The following is an 18,605-nucleotide window of genomic DNA, read 5'->3' as shown; positions in this document are numbered from 1 at the left end:
TATATTGTTGTGATTTAGGTTTTGAAAATCACTGTGAAACCTATTTCTTCTATGATTAAAATTTGAGGCCATTCAGAAAATCCCTAGCCTCTGCATCATTAGAATCCGCTACTCAAATCTAACTGGAGAAAGCCAATATCACGTCCCACTCGTCATTTTGAAACATACACACCTATCCTGGCCAGGGCCAGCTTTCTCCAAGAAGAACCATCAAAGGTGAGCTTTGATAATCTGGGGAGGGGGGAAAGGCCAATTTATCTTCCTCTTTGCTCTAGTTCTCCTACTTGAATCTTGTAGGGTTGTTGATATTCGATACAACAAATGTATAAATATTCGATATAAGAAATCTTGTACGGTTCCTGATATTGAGGCACTGCGGAATGTTTTCAAACAAGCAATGTACAAGCCCTTATGGTCCCTTATTTTTCAAAAAGTACTGTACGGACCACACTACAGGATGATCCAAACCGTCCATATGATGGGCCATAACGTAAATAGGTTGTGCCCAAAAAATCATTTCCATAGGATTATCCTAGCCCTCCAATCTAGAGGTTTCCATAATATGCATTTCATCTATAAATCGGAGGGTTGGGATCATCCTATAGAAATAATTTTTTGAGCACAACCTATTTACGTTATGGCCCATCATATGGATGCATTGGATCATCCGATAGTGTGGTCCGTACAGTACTTTTTTGAAAAATAAGGGGCTATAAGGGCTTACACCGTATAAATTCTCATACAAGTATAAATTGCATGTTGCTTTCTGGCTTCTCCAAGCAAAAAACTATGTCCTAAATAACTAAATATCTTCATGAAGTCAATATTCCATAGAAGAAATCAATCAGATGAGGCATCAATTTTTTAGCTCAATCATATAAGGAAATATGCCATCAATTTGCTGTGAGATGCAAACATTATCACTGTATTTCTGAATTTTCACTCCCACAAAATCTACATGTAAAAAGCAAAGTTGAGAGAGAGAGAGATAGAGAATTTTTTAGCTCAATCATATGAGGAAATATGCCATCAATTTGCTGTGAGATGCAAACATTATCACTGTATTTCTGATTTTTCACTCCCACAAAATCTACATGTAAAAAGCAAAGTTGAGAGAGAGAGAGAGAGAGAGAATTTTTTAGCTCAATCATCCGAGGAAATATGCCATCAATTTGCTGTGAGATGCAAACATTATCACTGTATTTCTGATTTTTCACTCCCACAAAATCTACATATAAAAAGCAAAGTTGAGAGAGAGAGAGAGAGAGAGAGAGAGAGAGAGAGAGAGTTCTTTACTTTCTTTTGTCGCATATTTGAAAGGAAATGCGTCATAAAGAAGCCAGACATTATTTTTGTTGTTTGGTATCATAGGTTCGGATTTTCTGCTCCAGCTGCACCAACGAATCAGGCCAAAAAATGGAATCAGTTAAAAATAAAAGAGAGAATCTGCTCTGTTTTCTCTTGAAACAATAAGAAAAGTTTTTGGGATTGAACAGGAGGTGGCCAGCAGATGAAGATGAAGCATACAGCAGATATTGTCTTCCAAAAATGTGGATTGGAGATGAAGCATAAATAAGCAACCAGCAGATAGATTATATATACAACCAATGATGGGGCTACTACTATCTACGAAAGCCATGACAAGGTTTGAAGAATGGTAGAAAACACAGGATAGCAAAATCAGGACAGCCAGAGACCCTAATGCTACACTAAGGGCAGTTGCTGCAAAATCAGTTGAGTGAATATGAAAGTCACAACAGAAGATGGGGCATACAGAAATCCAAACTATGGAAATTTGAAGTCAATTTATTTTAGATAGATGCTTGATCAGCAACAACAGTACCATGGCTTGTTGAGATGAGAATGGTGACCTATGTAACAAGTAGACTTGCTGGGTACACATGCCACCAAAATCTAATTTAGTTTTTCCTTCGGTTTTCCTTTTTGTTCTTGTCCTACCACCTTCACAGGAACATCAACATTTGTCCCCACATTTTTTGTTACCAATACAAGAAGCATTATAATATTTTTCACTTATTTATTTTGAAAAACATTCTCAAGACATGTCATGAGTGACTGACCACGAGCAGCATATGTACAATAAGTTGTTCTTTCATTTTAGGTCTCAACTCTCAAGTATATACTTGTTTTGATATTTAACTGTAAGATGGTGTTTCGATTGTTTCAAGCTGACATGGTAATCTTTTTTTGTTTTCATCCAAGAAATTTAGCCACCACATCTCAAGACATGTCATGAGTGACTGACCACGAGCAGCATATGTACAATAAGTTGTTCTTTCATTTTAGGTCTCAACTCTCAAGTATATACTTGTTTTGATATTTAACTGTAAGATGGTGTTTCGATTGTTTCAAGCTGACATGGTAATCTTTTTTTGTTTTCATCCAAGAAATTTAGCCACCACATCTCAAGACATGTCATGAGTGACTGACCACGAGCAGCATATGTACAATAAGTTGTTCTTTCATTTTAGGTCTCAACTCTCAAGTATATACTTGTTTTGATATTTAACTGTAAGATGGTGTTTCGATTGTTTCAAGCTGACATGGTAATCTTTTTTTGTTTTCATCCAAGAAATTCAGCCACCACATCTAGACCCTTTCTCACACATTGTGGAAGTATGCTTTTGGTCTTCAAGTCTACCTAAGCTCCACATTTTTCATATTGGCTTTATAGAAATCGTGTAGAATAATGATAAAAAAAAAAACTTACCAGCATATCATTACGGTCTGGCTTGGATGTTTTGGCATGCTTAATGATATACTGTTTCATTCCCATGGTTACTAACAAAATCTATTTGACATTTTTTTTTCCCGAATAGCAATTGACAGTTACATAAAAGATATATCCCTAATCATGTCAAAACATTCAGTTCAAAAAAAAAATCATTCCAAAACATTCTTAGGCAGACCTTAATGGTAGGCTGATAATTTTTGTCATCACTATTTTTACACAATTTCTAGAAAGCCAATAAGCAAATCTAGAGCGCAGGTACAATTAGGGGTGTAAATGAGCCGAACCGAGCCAAGCTCGGACCAGCTCGGCTCGGCTCGGCTCGTTAAGCTTGATACATGGGCTCGGGCTCGGCTCGCGAGCCTTACTGAGCTTACCATCAAAAGCTCAATCTCCAGAATTTTTCCAATCGCTCCAAAAAGCTGCACTTTCCGGCACCGATTTGCAGCACAAAACAGAAAACCTCGCTCACTATCTGCATTGCCTTTGAATTTAGTGGCACTATATGAGAAATCACAAATTCTCTCAAGCTATGAGTGAATTCTTAAAATCGATCAGCTTCGACTTGCACGGAAAAAAGCCCTAGACAAGAACCTGAGAGGCTTTGACGACAAGACGAGTATGAACAAATTCAAATGAACTCTCCAAAACCCTAGCAATGACAAAACCCTAGAAATAAAAAAATAGAAATGAAAGAATAAGGAAAGAGGGAAAGTGGTGCCTCTCTCTGTTCTTTCAACCAAGTAAATGTGTTATCTTCTTTTCTTCAAAACAGGAGAGATGGGTGATGGAGATTGAGGATGTGGCGGCAATGGAAGCTCCCCCTCTTCTCTGTGTTGTGAATTTGTGATGTTGTCTAGAAAGTAGAAAACCCTAGCCAATCGTGTTCTTTACTTCTTTTTCATTTTATAGGTGTGTTGATATCAGCACACCCTTGTTTTGGTAGTGACACCCCTTCTTTTTCATTTTGGTAGAACAAGGGGTTAGGGTTAGGGTAGGGGTTAGGGTTAGGGTTAGGGTTAGGGTTAGGGGTGTGTTGATACTATTATTAGGGGTGCGTTAAATTCTTAACGAGCCTTAACGAGCCGAGCCGAGCCTGGCCTAGCTCGGGCTCAGCTCGTTAAGGATTCGAGCCAAGCTTTCGAGCCCGAGCCCAAACTGACACCCTTAGGTACAATAGAAGACTAAAATGCTGAAAACAAATTTCTAAGATGGCACCAAACAGGGGCTAAATTGAGTGACTGAATTACTTGGATGAACGAAAAAAAGATTACCATGTCAGGTAGAAACAATCAAAACACCATCATGAACCTAGATGGAAAATTAGAGTCACAAAAGATACACAAACCATTGTTACAAAATCCTCAGAATAATTGAAAAACTCTTGAAAAGTCATGAATTTTTGTTGTCCCATTTATACTTTAAAAATTCCAGAATAATTTAAAAACTCAAGCATTTTTAATTAGACCCATTTTCTAAATTAAATGCAAAAATTCACTGATTTATCAAATACTAGTAAATTTTGTTGAATATTTAAAGTTAATGAAAAAATTATTATAGCGAAAATTAAATTCGCATCCCAATCTAGCAAACACATGAACTTAACCATCCTTCTATGAGTTTTTGTCTTATTTAGAAAATTTAAAAAAAAAAAAAATATATATATATATATATATATATATATATATATATATATATATAGGCATATATATATATATATATAGGCATGCATATTGAAAATAGAAAAACACATGTTTCTTCTGAATTTTTCCCTGACCATTCCTGTATTTTCCACATGCTTATATGACCAAATTATTCCAGAATGCAACTTTGTAACTTTGCACAGAACAGGGAAGATATTCTGTTTTGCAGGAAGTAGGTAAGTTAAAATGCCGATATGCACCTACATCTGACATTAAATTAATAAAATATTATAATCTCAGCTTAAAACAATCAGCATCATGCAGAAGTAAATTCACAAAAGATATATGGTGATTGGTGAAGACATGTTACCAGTTCAACAGGTCATAGTAAAATTCCCATGCAAACATGCACCTATTTGGCTACGTCCACATGAATCTCATCTAAAAAGTAGAGAAGATTTCAATGTACATTTCATTTTACCTGAACCATGGTCTCAAATTTGCTTCGCAAGTTAAAGTATTCATGCTTGATCACATGTAAGGCCTGCAGGCACCTAAAGAGAAAATGCATTTCTATCAATGAACAAAAGGTTTAACCAAATTAGAATGGCAAGTCCTGATATGAAAATCTCAAAGAAGAAAAAATAAAATGAAAAGATAAATTTGAATGGGATCCTATACAAAGATAAATTAATTTCTTAAATGGGTATCATGAATAGGCGTGTTCAGTGAAACAAACAATGTAAACCATACTGACAGACAGACAAGGTCGAAACAAATGCCAAATATCTGTGAACTTGAACTTGTGGGCTTTCACACATCAGACAGGTGAACAATGAAAAACTCAACGAGAAATATAAAACTCTTCACAGGTGAACAATGAAAAATTCGTAAACATAACACTGATACCATGATGGTTGTGACAGTTTGTTCCTTACCCTTCTCTATCATTCTCCTCACAAAAGTGACGGAACTCAATGCAGGCAAGTTTTATGTGCTGAGCACCTACACTGCAGACACCAAATCAGACAAAGAGAATGAGGTTGAAGTACAAAACTACTTCAATTGGGTGGTCGAAAGAAAAAAAGAGAGTACTAAATGTAGAATCATGTATAAAATGACAAAGATTCTACAACCTCTATGCTATGAAGCCTAGAAGATCAACATCACATTAAAGAAGAACAACCATATGGCCAAGTAATATAGAACAATATGCAGGTCTATCTCACATTTGAAGAATGCAATTCAAAAAGAGGATATAACATTCAGTGTTCCAAGTTTATGGTTAGTTGTAGGCCCGTGCCTAGAACTCACAATATAGGCCAATAACATGCCATCAAGCACTCCATTCGTCTTAATTGTTGTGCTAAACACGTCAACATGCCTTTTGAAAAAACTCATACTTTAGCATTTCCTTTTTGAGGCATCATCACTGCTTAAAAAATTGCCTGAGACCATTGCTCAAGTTGACTCAGTTCCAAGGTATTAAATTTCAGTTTCGGTTTCTATTTTGGTCACCACATAAACAGAAAAATTATGGTTTTGGTTGGAACCTTCGATGGAGATCTTGTAAAATCATGGAACCATATGGAAATATATGAAAATGATAGAATTTTAAGATGAAACTTTAAGAAATGCTGTAATATATCCAAATCTGTAGATTTTAGAATTCCTGTGTAGCTCTGGATCAATGCATATCAGTAATATCCATAAAAAATCCAACTGAATTGGTGGGATAACAACATACAGACAGCATGCCAGCTGGATTTATCATTTGCTAACATGGTTTAATGTAGACTACACAAAAGTTCTATGATCCAAACTTGCTCAAATAAACGCTAATAAATTACCTGGAGCTACTTCCCTTCAATTGGTGAACATAAGCATCCACCTTCTGGTAATCGACAACAGCTTGGTCCCTGCACATAGAATAAACAACCATCAAATCAATCGTAATTAAACTAATAACAGTTATAAACACAGAGGCCATGAAAAGGCACTAGGTTTCAACATACAATGATTTGGTCAATTCTGCCAAAATCCTTTCAGAGTCATCACAAAATAAGGAGATCACTTCAGCTACAAAGTCAGGATTGTTTGCATCTTGTAACATCTGAAGTTGGGTGAATTGCTCATCCAACAATCCCTGTCAGAAGTTAAATGACACATCACAACTAATTGAAAATTTCCCAACAAGAACTGCAAAACTATCTCTATACCATTCAAAAATAAAAAATAAAAAAAACTGCAAAACTATCTGTATCTTTGAAGTTATAAGCATGGTTTTAAATTTCGACCGAAATTCGGATTTCGGTCGGGACCGAAATGAAATCGACCCGAAACCGAAATGTACCAAATTTCGGTCGGCGAAATAATTGAGAAATTAATATTATTTTAATGCTTTACCAAATTTCAACCGCAATTTTGCTAATTTCAGTCAGTCGGAAAAAAACGATATTTCGAGAGCTTTTCCCAAATTTCGACCGAAATTTCGGTTTCGGGAAGGACCGAAATTTTGCAAGAAACCGAAATTTAAAACCTTGGTTATAAGCAAGGTTTAAAATTTCGGTTTCGGTACCGGTTTCGGACCTTGAAATTTCGAAATCAGGTACAAAAAAAAAAAAAAAACAATATTTTATTCATTATTAAATTTCGGTGAAATATTAAATTAATATTTTAAAAAACAGATTTTTTATGTCAAATTTCGGAAAAACCGAAATTCCGGCCAAAATAAATGACCATTTCGGTTTTGTGTGGTTTTGGTGTCGGTCTCCACCGAAATTTAAAACCATGGTTATAAGAGACATCCAAACCATGGTTTAAAATTTCGGTTTCGGTAACCGTTTCGGACCCCACCAAAAGCCAAAATTTCGGTCCGAAATTTGGTAATTTGGTTCCAAATTCCGGACAATTTCGGCCGAAATTTTGTAACACTTTTTTTTTTAATAAATAATGTCATTAAACCGAAATTTGGTAAATGGCGAAAAATTGAATTTCGGAAATTTTCGGTTTCGGTCCCCACCGGTATCCGAAATTTCAGATTTCGGTCGAAATTTAAAACCATGATCCAAACAACCAAACAGAAACCTCTAAATCACAGCACTAGAAAAACTGATGTAGCTGTGAGTGATTGATAATACAATATATTCTATTAGAGATTGACTACCCTAACGATCGCGTCGAGTCCACAAAATCAAAGATCTCAATAAGGATGAGAAAATCCAGGACCAAGTGGAGATTCAACACAAAACTCTAAAATGAACATAAATCAGTCACAAATCCCCTCAAAATCAATCAACTACCAAACAAAATCAAATCCCTAAATCACCGAAAAGGAAAAGGACGGAAGAAATATTCAAGAGAAAACACATAGAAAACGGAAAATCCAGAGACTTTCTGCTCAACTGGACCGCTTAAAACCGTGCAAATATCCACAAAAGTTCAACTCTTACAGGTTCGAATCCCTAAAACCATCAAAAGAAAAAAAGAAAGAGCATTCCAACAAAAACATCAGCACAAAGCCTATAAAATTGACGAAAATCGTTGGAAAACGGTTTCCTACCTCTCGGAACATGGAATTCACCAACCCGCTCAGCTGTTCCTTCAGTGCCATGGATGCCATGCCGGAACCACACCCAATCTTCTCCTCTCTCTCTCTCTCTCTCAGTATTTATGGAGAGTTTTTTTTTCAATATTTCTTTCTTTCGAAATTGATTCGACGAGATCTTTGCTGCACGCCACTATCTGTCTTTGCTCTCTATTATTCTTCTCTCTCCTCTTTGCTACTGGCCCACTGCTCACCCCTCTTTTAAAAAGCTACTTTTTGGGAGAAATTTATGAAATCCCACCTAGTCTTATTAAAAATAACAATTGCGCCACTGATTGCTAACAACAAATGATAATTAGAACAACTAGGCTCCACCTTAGACAGTATCGTTCAGATCAACGGTGACTATCGATTCGCCGTATAATTACACTCCATTGCTTAAGATAAAGAAGTACAAAAAAAAAAATCCTATTAAAAAAATGGGAAGATGATTAGTGTAGTGGCTCTTTTGAAATTACTTCGGGTAAGGACGTCATTTTGCCGGTGATTAGTTGAATTTATTTTATTCTATGAACCCTATGCTCTTTGATTTCAATTGGACAGTATGCTATTCCCATGCGTGGTCACATCTACTTGTGCAACTCACTGGTCAAATTTTTGGGAATTCGGGTTTAACTTTTACCTTAAAACCGGGTACTAGAACCGACAGAAGGTGCACCTAGTTGTATCCATGGTTTTAAATTTCGACTTAAATCCAAAATTTCGGTGGAGACCGACACCGAAATCACCGAAAACTGAAACGGTCATTTATTTCAGTCGAAATTTCGGCCGAAATTTAATATTGAATAAAATATTGGATTTGGGTTTTGTACCAGATTTTGGTCGAAATTTTGAAATTTCAGGGTCCGAAACCGGTACCGAAACCAAAATTTTAAACCTTGGTTATATCTATAAGAGTTTATAGATATTATTAGATTTTTTTCATGCCGTGATGAGGTTAACATCACAGCCACAAGCATAGGGTAAACTGATTTTGACCAGATTTGTAAGATTTTAGTGGGATTTTGTCAGGCATTGATAGTTTTTACACGATGCAATTGTAACAAAAAAATTGTAGGCTCACACTACTGAGTGATCTATACAATTCGTTTATTAAGCTGGTTGTGACTCAAATCTTCTCCATAAGATTATCCGAACCCTATGATTTGTGGATCCAATGACCAACACCGATTTTAAATGAAAGTCCACTGAGGTTACACTGTTGAAAATTTCATTTCATATCAAATGTTGTTGGTTAAGTTCAATTAAAGTAAAATTCGACTCCAAATACCTGCCTAGAGAGACATTGTCACTTAATTGGCCTTGTCTTATTATTTGAATTGAAATCAAATCTACAGTTCCTCATTTTGTTAATGGCACTATTCACATTATTGAACAATTTTCTGATTTGTAGAAAGGTGGCAGCTCGTGCATAGGATATATTCATCTTCATAGGGTAATTAATCCTAATCCTTCGATTTGGTGTAAAATGGACGGCTTAAAAAGTTTTTTTTTTTTTTTTTAAATGCAGTAAGAAAACCTCCACAAATTGAACGGTTTAAGATCATCCTATGAAGAAAATTTTTGGGTCAAGATGTGTCTAGGACGGGGACCAAAATGTATAACTTCGATGACATTGACACGTTCACTTCACCCTGTAATTTCTCAAAAAAAAAAAAAAGAAAAAAAAAAGAATCACCATTATTAAAAGGGAGATGATAAATTCGCCCCCCATTCACACCCCTTATAACATGAATTGCGGCAGACTTTAATGCTTTTTGACATCAAATCACATTAAAAGGGGTGCGAATTATCCTACAGAGGATGCGAATTTATCATCACCCTATTAAGATTAGGAGAGTGCCTGTGTCTTTTTTAGTATATTGTTGAATCAACCCAAACCTACCTGGAGGACAACAAGGATTTTATTATGATCAGATAGACATATGGGAATATAGAGCTTTGCTTTTCAAGCCTTTTAGTAGATGGGTTTGTTTGAGTGTTTTTCATGTGATGGATGACTGTTGTAAGTAGAAAAAAAAAGAAGGGAAAAGACAGGATAATAAAGTTTCACTAGAATCACTACATTTTCTTTGGATAGATGCTCCCTAAAAGTTGATTCTCTGATTGGTTTTTTGCATCTAATATTCTCATGAGATATGTATGACCTAATTCTGGCTCGATCTTTATGAAGGATATAAGTAATAATAGAGGAATGACTTTGTTAAAGGAGAGGAGGCGCGTGCCAAACTTAGCAGAAAGGGAATATGTTATGTTTTCTCCACAAAAGATATAACTAAAATCAACCAATTTGCAAAGGGGAATTGATATTGACGGCCGTAAATTTAGGTATTTTCCATCGCGTCTATTCTCTTTTTAGCTTGATTTTTCTTTTTTCACATGTAGGATAAGTGTAGGGATCGGATTTGACTAGCAAGATGACATGACTAGGTGCACATGGTATATGTGGGACTGTTGATCTAATGGGCCACCGCAGGGTGACCAAGTGGGTCTAGGTCCGACGCTAGACGAAGAACTCATTCAAAAGATTGGGATATGCAAAATCGACAGCTTAAAGACATCTTAAGCATCTTAAAGAACATCATCCCCTGATGGATATTTTTCCCCCTTTAACAGATATCGTTATGATACATGAAGGGGTGGAGGAGCAACCCGTAACTCCAAAAGCATTTTGGGCCTGTTTGGACGCCAAGAAGATTTTGATTTGGATTTCTCACATTGGAGAGTTTCCTTCACCCTCTTTGCTCCTCAACCTCTCCCCTCCACTAGGAAGTACCCCCTTCCCTCTGTGTCTCCCTCTACATGAGCTGCCGGATCTATTCAATTTGTATTCAAAACTCAATTCCAAATCCAAATACAAAATGGAAGGTATCCAAATGGGCCCTAAAAGTTAACGATTTTTGTTTTGGGGGAGCATAAACAAGTTTTTTTGAATTTTGAGTGTGCATAAACAAGTTTTTATCATGTTTGATTAGCATGGTAACAACATTTTAAACTCTTTTTGTTTTTCACCCATCACATTTTAAACTCGTTTTGTCACACACCATTTTTTTACTGTTCTCATTTTGGACATTTTCACTATTTTTTATTTAGACTCGAAAAATCCTTAACTCAAATAGTGAAACCAAAGTTTGCACTAGCCCAAGATGAACAACCAAGTAGAAGAAGAACAATGCCCAAAAGAGATGTGCTTCAATATATGATAGAAAGAACAACAATACAAGATAAACAACAATAAAAAAGAAGAAAACTTCAAGAGGAAAGCTTGCACACAAGAGAGCTTCAATGGAGGTCTAGGTAGTGGAGAATCTCTAACAAAATGAGTTAATTAGAATCGGCTTAGTCAATGGAATAGAGAGTGAATGGCTTAGGTAAGTGGGTGTGGATGTGGGAAAGTGGAGTCTTTAATGCTTAGGGAAGTGGTGGATTTGGAGTTCTAAGTAAGGGTTTGAATTTGAAATAGGTAGGTAGTGAGAAAAGATGGAGCAAACACGTGTTGCAAGCTAGGCAAAATGACCAAGATGCCCGTGCACAAATTACAATTTTGTCCTCACTACATCACTCAAAATAAAATAAAGCTGCAATTTAAAATTTAACATTTTGTACCTGTCATCTCTCTCCCGCCTTACGTTTTTCTAACAATGCTCCCGAGGATGTTTCTGTCTTTTTCCAAAGCTCACACATGGCTTTCTGTTGTTTCGATGCTGAGCTATGACTTCCAATGGGTTATTCTCCATTGTGATAGCAAAGCACGGTTTATTTTATCCGTGGATTGAGTAGTTATCATCTATCTTCTGTTCACATCAACCTTTGTTCTTAACAAGATACGTGAGAAAAGAAGACAGCCTCAAAAAAAAAAATTACAAATCCCAGGATTTCTATCCCCCTCCCCAATGAGATTTTTAGTACCGACTACTACATGACGCATATGCATAGAAAAATATGAGCAGGCAAAATACAATTGAGGTTTATTCACTAGGCCTTACTACGGTGGGGCATACCTTCAAACTACTTTCCCATGGACTTAGAAACCTCCTTTTAAAGGCCATAAATTGGAGGCTTTAAGGTTACTAGTTTTTTCATGATTGCTCTTTTCCACTGCGGAGAATGAAAAAACCAGTGAAAGATCTGCAACAAATTCTGAATGCTGATTCTCCTCTTCTGCCCGCTCTAGAAATACGGGAATGAGAAGCGTTGAAGAACACGCCAGTAGGTCCGGTTCCACGGGGATTTCGAGTAAAAAAGAAGACAGCCTAAAAAAAAACTTAAAATCCAAAATGAACAGGTCTTTAAGATCGACAAATGGGGAAAATTCTATTGCATGGCATATCAATATCATGGCCTAGCAGATAAATGGCGTAGATCGTTGAACAAGTGGCTCCCCCATGTAAATCTCTCTTATCAAAATCCCATTGAGATCTACTTGAAATCTAAAATTGCAAACTCTAGGTCATCTAAACAACCATGATACATGAATATTGCAATATGCAGAATAAAATCAATTTATGATTTGAGTAGAACTGCTACCAATTTCAAATATACCTCCAAATGAACCCTAGTTTTTTCTCTTCATATGTAGTACACGTCAAGGTACATTAGGAACACATGAACATACAAAAGCGTAAATAGTAAAGCAACAACTAAAAAATTTCACCAACTAACCCATTACTACCACAACTTCCTTCACCAAAGCCACTAAAATGAAGGGCTCATACAGCGGCCTCCTTAGCTTCTGCTTCGGCTTCCCAGAACGAAGTCTTCTTTCCTGTGTTCGACACAGTCTGGAGAACTGCATCTGGCTGTACGTTGCCTTTCACCGTCACTTTCTGCTCCTTCAAGTCGACGTCAAATGACTCAACCCCTGAGACATTCACAAAGAACACCCTGTTAAACATCTAACACTGCTTTACTATACAATTATATGGTGATAATATTTGAAAGCATATTCTCCATATGAAACTGAGCTTGTGTGAGCATAAGAAATGGATTATACTAAAGATTTTGATAACAGACAAACAGAATGGGAGTCAAAACTGTTATCCATCACAGAAACATTAACATGTAAATTGCATTTACCAAGTTACTTTCGAAGTTAAAAGATGAAATAAATAACAAAAAAGCTTTGAGTTTCTCCTCAATTACTACGTAAGCTGTGCTTCAATCAATTTTTATTTTTATTCCCTTTGCTTCTATCACGCATCTCCCTCTTTTGTTTTTAAATTTTGGCAGGGAAATAACAATATTACGAAGACTTTGACTAGATTTCCTACAAACATGAAAAATGCATGTTTTCGTTATCAAATTCCATTTCTTCACTTCAAACTTCATAAGGAATTGGCAAAGTTTCCAAATAGCATTCGAGCGAAAGAAGAGAAGATGAACAGAAAAAGAATTGCATCAGGAAGACAAATGCCAAAATAAGAATAAGATCCATGTAATCAACAAGGGAGCCAGGTTTCGACAAATATCCCATCTCACCTCACAGGTTGGGGGGGGGAGGCGGGGGGTTCCATAAATCTCCCCTTATCTGGTGTTGAAGGATATTTAAGAGGAGCCTGTATTACACGTTTTGCAGCCTTTAGGTTTTAAGATCACTGATTTAATTAGCCCTTGTGTGGGTTGGGCTTGCTTGGGCTTTCCTCGATCTCTTAAGGTGCATTCTCAAGTTGGTGAGGCCTAAACTTTCAGCCCAGAGTCCGTTCATCCCTTGGACTGAGAGGAATCAGTGTTCTAACTTCCAAGACATCCAAAGATTGTCAAGAATATTGAAAAGGTTAAAAGGCAGAGATCAAATGTATGTATTCCACCCCCTCCTAGTTCCAATCAAGCTGAATTTTGACGAATGCTATTTCAGCAACCCTGGACCAGTTGGGAATTGCAGCGTGTTGTGGGACAGAAGTGGCACAATCTTATGACATTTCTCCGACCCCATTGGTATTACGAACTCAGATGAAGCAGAAGCTAAGTTGCTTCTCACTGGACGGAGGATTTCCAAATCGAGATTTGGGGGTCTTCTTGTGGTGGAAGGAGGATCTCCAAACGCTTTTGATAGGGTTCCAAAAAAGTTAGGGGACCATGGCAAGTGGGACTTGTTATTAACAGGATTGTTAGCATTGCTAGAGAAGAAGCTGATTATTTTCTCGTACTGTTAAGAGAGGCCAAAGAGGTTGATGACTCATTGGCCAAAGCTGGAGGTAGTCGGCCGATGCTCCTGGAGCGGCGATCTCTGCCCCCGATTATAGAGACTGATCTTTGGAGCCAAACTCATTAGATGGATGTCTTTTTAAATTAATGTGTTATTTTAGGAAGTCAATGAGTTTACAATACAAATAAATGGACTGGGGAAAAAATACTTACCTTCCATCTTGTTCAGCACCCTCTTCACGGCCCCAACACAGCCTTCACAGGACATACCAACCTTGAGAACCACTGTCTGCTTATAGAACAACAATGTCCTCCATGCCAAACAGATGTCGGAAAGGAGTCTTTTCTATGGCATGAAAATGGACTGGCTTGAACTTTATCCTGTCCATTGCCGATTTGAAAGAAGCTGGAGAACATCGTGCTGGGACGTATGGAGCCTGCAAAACAAATTACATCGCCAAAATATATGTCGTAAATGAATTAACTTACTATCATTGATACAATTAACAACATACACACTTACATCTGTTCCTCTCTTCTTCACAGCTGCAGTTTTCGTCTCCTCCCCTTCTAAACTCCTTTCTGTCCTTCTTGGAGGCTTTGTTACTTTCACTCTATCACTTTTTCGCATCACCATCTTTCAAGGCTTTGAATGGCTCCTGACCGGATAAAAACTGTATAACAATGAACAACCAAATCAAAATCACCGAGATCAATTCATAACCCAAAAACTCAGTTATATTGACAATCATTAAAAATCTCGTCCTCATCATCTCTAAAATAAATTACCAAGAAAATCAATAAAATCCAACCCATAGCATAAACTCATATTCCCAATCAGTACTATTATGAAGAAAAGCTACCAAGCAAACCAACAATTATTACAATTCTCATACTTACCTGAAAATATGTATCATGTCTGTAACCTCTAAGGTCTGGCTTCTTAGATATGAAGCAAAGCAAAGAAGAAATAAAAGAGCTAACCAATAAGTGCAACCATCAGTGTTCTATATGAATTTTCTGAAAGCACAACAACAAGGACAAACCCCCAAAACAGATTAGGAGGTCTGTTAAAATTCTCATCCACATGGGCATCAGGCGAGTATTAGCTCACATGCATTTAAAAAAAAACTTATAGCATCAGACCTTTTGAGAAACAAAGCAGATAAGCACTAGGTATTGGAATTCAATGACCACCATTGGACCAATAATTTAATAAATGAAATCGAAGATAAAACAAGTGAACCATGACTGCTTCAACAATGAACATGGGTCTCCACATGGTATTAAAGAAGGCCCATCAACTATAAACTGTGCCCTCTACATGGTATTGAAGAAGGTGTTTTTGAAAACCCATTTCTCCACTCCACATATTGTAAAAATAAAAGCCTAGCATAAACAAATAGCAGACGACCATTTGCATTTATTTGACTCCGTAGGTGGAAATGTGGTACCTGATATGTACATGAAATGAAATCGCATTTCTCCATCCCAAAAATTAACGTAAAAAATAAAACCTAGCATAAATGCAGAAGAAGGTCCTGAAGTTGAAAATCAACTCTATTTCAGCTACAAAAAATGGGTTATTAGTACGTAAGGGGGGCTTCTCAAGGGCAACCGAGGAGAGCTATGCATGATATTAGAGAAGGGATTATGGGCACTCAAATGGGGTAGAAGAAGTATCCTTGGAGGGTCCACCAAATCCAGAAGAAAGTCCTGAAGTTGAAAGTCATGGGTTTTCAGCTACAAAAAAGGGGTTATTAGTACCTAAAGGGGGCTTCTCAAGGGCAACCGAGGGGAGCTATGGATGGTATTAGAGAAGGGATTATGGGCCCTCAAATGGGGTAGAAGAAGTACCCTCAGAGGGTCCATCAAATCCAGAAGAAGGACCTGAAGTTCAAAGGCATGGATTTTCAGCTACAAAAAAGGGGTTATTAGTACCTAAGGGAGGCTTCTCAAGGGCAACAGTGGGGAGCTATGCATGGTATTAGAGAAGGGATTATGGGCCCTCAAATGGGGTAGAAGAAGTACCCTCGGAGGGTCCATCAAATCCAGAAGAAGGTCCTGAAGTTCAAAGGCATGGGTTTTCAGCTACAAAGAAGGGGTTATTAGTACCTAAGGGGGGCTTCTGAAGGGCAATAGAGGGGACCTATGGATGGTATTAGAGAAGGGATTATGGGCCCTCAAATGGGGTAGGAGAAGTACCCTCGGAGGGTCCATCAAATCCAGAAGAAGGTCCTCAAGGTGAAAGGCATGGGTTTTCAGCTACAAAGAAGGGGTTATTAGTACCTAAGGGGGGCTTCTCAAGGCCAACAAAGGGGACCTATGGATGGTATTAGAGAAGGGATTATGGGCCCTCAAATGGGGTAGGAGAAGTACCCTCGGAGGGTCCATCAAATCCAGAAGAAGGTCCTCAAGGTGAAAGGCATGGGTTTTCAGCTACAAAGAAGGGGTTATTAGTACCTAAGAGGGGCTTCTCAACGGCAACAGAGGGGACCTATGGATGGTATTAGAGAAGGGATTATGGGCACTCAAATGGGGTAGGAGAAGTACCCTTGGAGGGTGCAGCAAATCCAAAGATGGTGCTCAAGTTGAAAGGCATGGGTTTTCAGTTACAAAGAAGGGGTTATTAGTACCTAAGGGGGGCTTCTCAAGGGCAACCGAGGGGAGCTATGCATGGTATTAGAGAAGGGATTATGGGCACTCAAATGGGGTAGAAGAAGTACCCTTGGAGGGTCCATCAAATCCAGAAGATAGTCCTGAAGTTGAAAGTCATGGGTTTTCAGCTACAAAAAAGGGGTTATTAGTACGTAAGGGGGGCTTCTCAAGGGCAATAGAGGGGAGCTATGCATGGTATTAGAGAAGGGATTATGGGCCCTCAAATGGGGTAGAAGAAGTACCCTCGGAGGGTCCATCAAATCCAGAAGAAGGTCCTGAAGTTCAAAGGCATGGGTTTTCAGCTACAAAGAAGGGGTTATTAGTACCTAAGGGGGGCTTCTCAAGGCCAATAGAGGGGACCTATGGATGGTATTAGAGAAAGGATTATGGGCCCTCAAATGGGGTAGAATAAGTACCCTCGGAGGGTCCATCAAATCCAGAAGAAGGTCCTGAAGTTCAAAGGCATGGGTTTTCAGCTACAAAGAAGGGGTTATTAGTACCTAAGGGGGGCTTCTGAAGGGCAATAGAGGGGACCTATGGATGGTATTAGAGAAGGGATTATGGGCCCTCAAATGGGGTAGGAGAAGTACCCTCGGAGGGTCCATCAAATCCAGAAGAAGGTCCTCAAGGTGAAAGGCATGGGTTTTCAGCTACAAAGAAGGGGTTATTAGTACCTAAGGGGGGCTTCTCAAGGCCAACAAAGGGGACCTATTGATGGTATTAGAGAAGGGATTATGGGCACTCAAATGGGGTAGGAGAAGTACCCTTGGAGGGTGCAGCTGTAGACACCCCATTTTGACCGGACCCAAGTTCGCTATGCTTGGGAGAAACCCCATCCGATCATTTCCGCCATGTTTTGCATTTTTCCGTGAGAGGTTGAGAGAGATTATTCATAAGAATCCAAGCGAGGGAGAATTTGGACCCGTTTGGTGGGCCCGCATTGAACATTTGTTTAAAATTCGAATCAACCGAGGGCCCACATTGTGGGGCCCACGTTGTGGGGCCCGCGTTGTGGGGCCCACATTGTGGGGCCTCAGTAGGGCCTCTTGTGAGGCCTCTTATGAAGAACAATAATGATGGATTCTCCACTAAAGAAACATGATGGGCCCTCCACTAAGAACAATAATGATGGATTCTCCACTAAGAAACATGATGGGCCCTCCATTAAGAAGAATGATGATGGATTCTCCACTAAGAAACATGATGGGCCCTCCACTAAGAAGAATGATGATGGATTCTCCACTAAGAAACATGATGGGCCCTCCACTAAGAAGAATGATGATGGATTCTCCACTAAGAAACATGATGGGCCCTCCACTAAGAAGAATGATGATGGATTCTCCACTAAGAAACATGATGGGCCCTCCACTAAGAAGAATGATGATGGATTCTCCACTAAGAGGGACAACATGATGAGCTCTCCACCAACACATCTCTCTCTCTCTCTTTCTCTCCCTATATATATCTTCCTTCCCATCCATAAAAAAGAGGGGAAAAAGGAGAGATTTATCTTCCATTATCTTTTTCTCTTCCATTATCTCTTCCAATCACTCCCTCCAATCCCTTTCCCTATATGCTTCTTCCATTATCTCTCCCAATCACCTCCCAATCCTTCCCTCTAAGAGAAAGTGAAAGACGGCGGAACGGATCGGCGGCAACATTTTTTTTTTTTTGGGGTTTTCTTTGCTAATTGAAAGGGTAAGACAAAGCGTATATCCGAGGATTACTTACCCTAGAGACAAGGAGAGCTAGCAAGGTTGGTATTCCAAAACCCTCTTTCATATATCTTAAACTAGAAGCA

The 18,605-nt window shown here is 38.2% G+C and overlaps 2 protein-coding genes and 1 long non-coding RNA gene across 3 annotated transcripts; all 3 read right to left on the bottom strand.

Moving 5' to 3' along the window:
* Positions 1–1,127: 1,127 nt before the first annotated feature.
* On the bottom strand, positions 1,128–8,151 carry LOC143877580 (histidine-containing phosphotransfer protein 2-like). The gene is made up of 6 exons (XM_077379723.1): positions 7,958–8,151; positions 6,411–6,541; positions 6,246–6,314; positions 5,334–5,405; positions 4,877–4,949; positions 1,128–1,391 (listed from the first exon to the last, which is right to left on the bottom strand). The coding sequence occupies exons 1-6, from the start codon at positions 8,015–8,017 to the stop codon at positions 1,347–1,349; spliced, it is 450 nt and encodes a 149-aa protein (XP_077235838.1). The 5' UTR covers positions 8,018–8,151; the 3' UTR covers positions 1,128–1,346.
* A 4,337-nt stretch (positions 8,152–12,488) lies between these two features.
* Positions 12,489–14,447, bottom strand: LOC143877578 (copper transport protein ATX1-like). Its single transcript, XM_077379720.1, has 2 exons — positions 14,360–14,447; positions 12,489–12,863 (listed from the first exon to the last, which is right to left on the bottom strand). The coding sequence occupies exons 1-2, from the start codon at positions 14,412–14,414 to the stop codon at positions 12,712–12,714; spliced, it is 207 nt and encodes a 68-aa protein (XP_077235835.1). The 5' UTR covers positions 14,415–14,447; the 3' UTR covers positions 12,489–12,711.
* A 13-nt stretch (positions 14,448–14,460) lies between these two features.
* Positions 14,461–15,322, bottom strand: LOC143876677 (uncharacterized). Its single transcript, XR_013250455.1, has 3 exons — positions 15,047–15,322; positions 14,670–14,820; positions 14,461–14,583 (listed from the first exon to the last, which is right to left on the bottom strand). It is a non-coding gene; the product is annotated as an uncharacterized LOC143876677 (long non-coding RNA).
* Positions 15,323–18,605: the final 3,283 nt, after the last annotated feature.

The sequence above is a fragment of the Tasmannia lanceolata genome, unplaced genomic scaffold (assembly GCF_043159265.1).
Source record: "Tasmannia lanceolata isolate RefF3 unplaced genomic scaffold, GAP_Taslan_0.1 ptg000005l, whole genome shotgun sequence".
In the NCBI taxonomy this organism is placed as follows: domain Eukaryota; kingdom Viridiplantae; phylum Streptophyta; class Magnoliopsida; order Canellales; family Winteraceae; genus Tasmannia; species Tasmannia lanceolata.
Note: the sequence above shows the minus strand (reverse complement) of the source record. Positions and strands in the feature narration are given on the sequence as shown.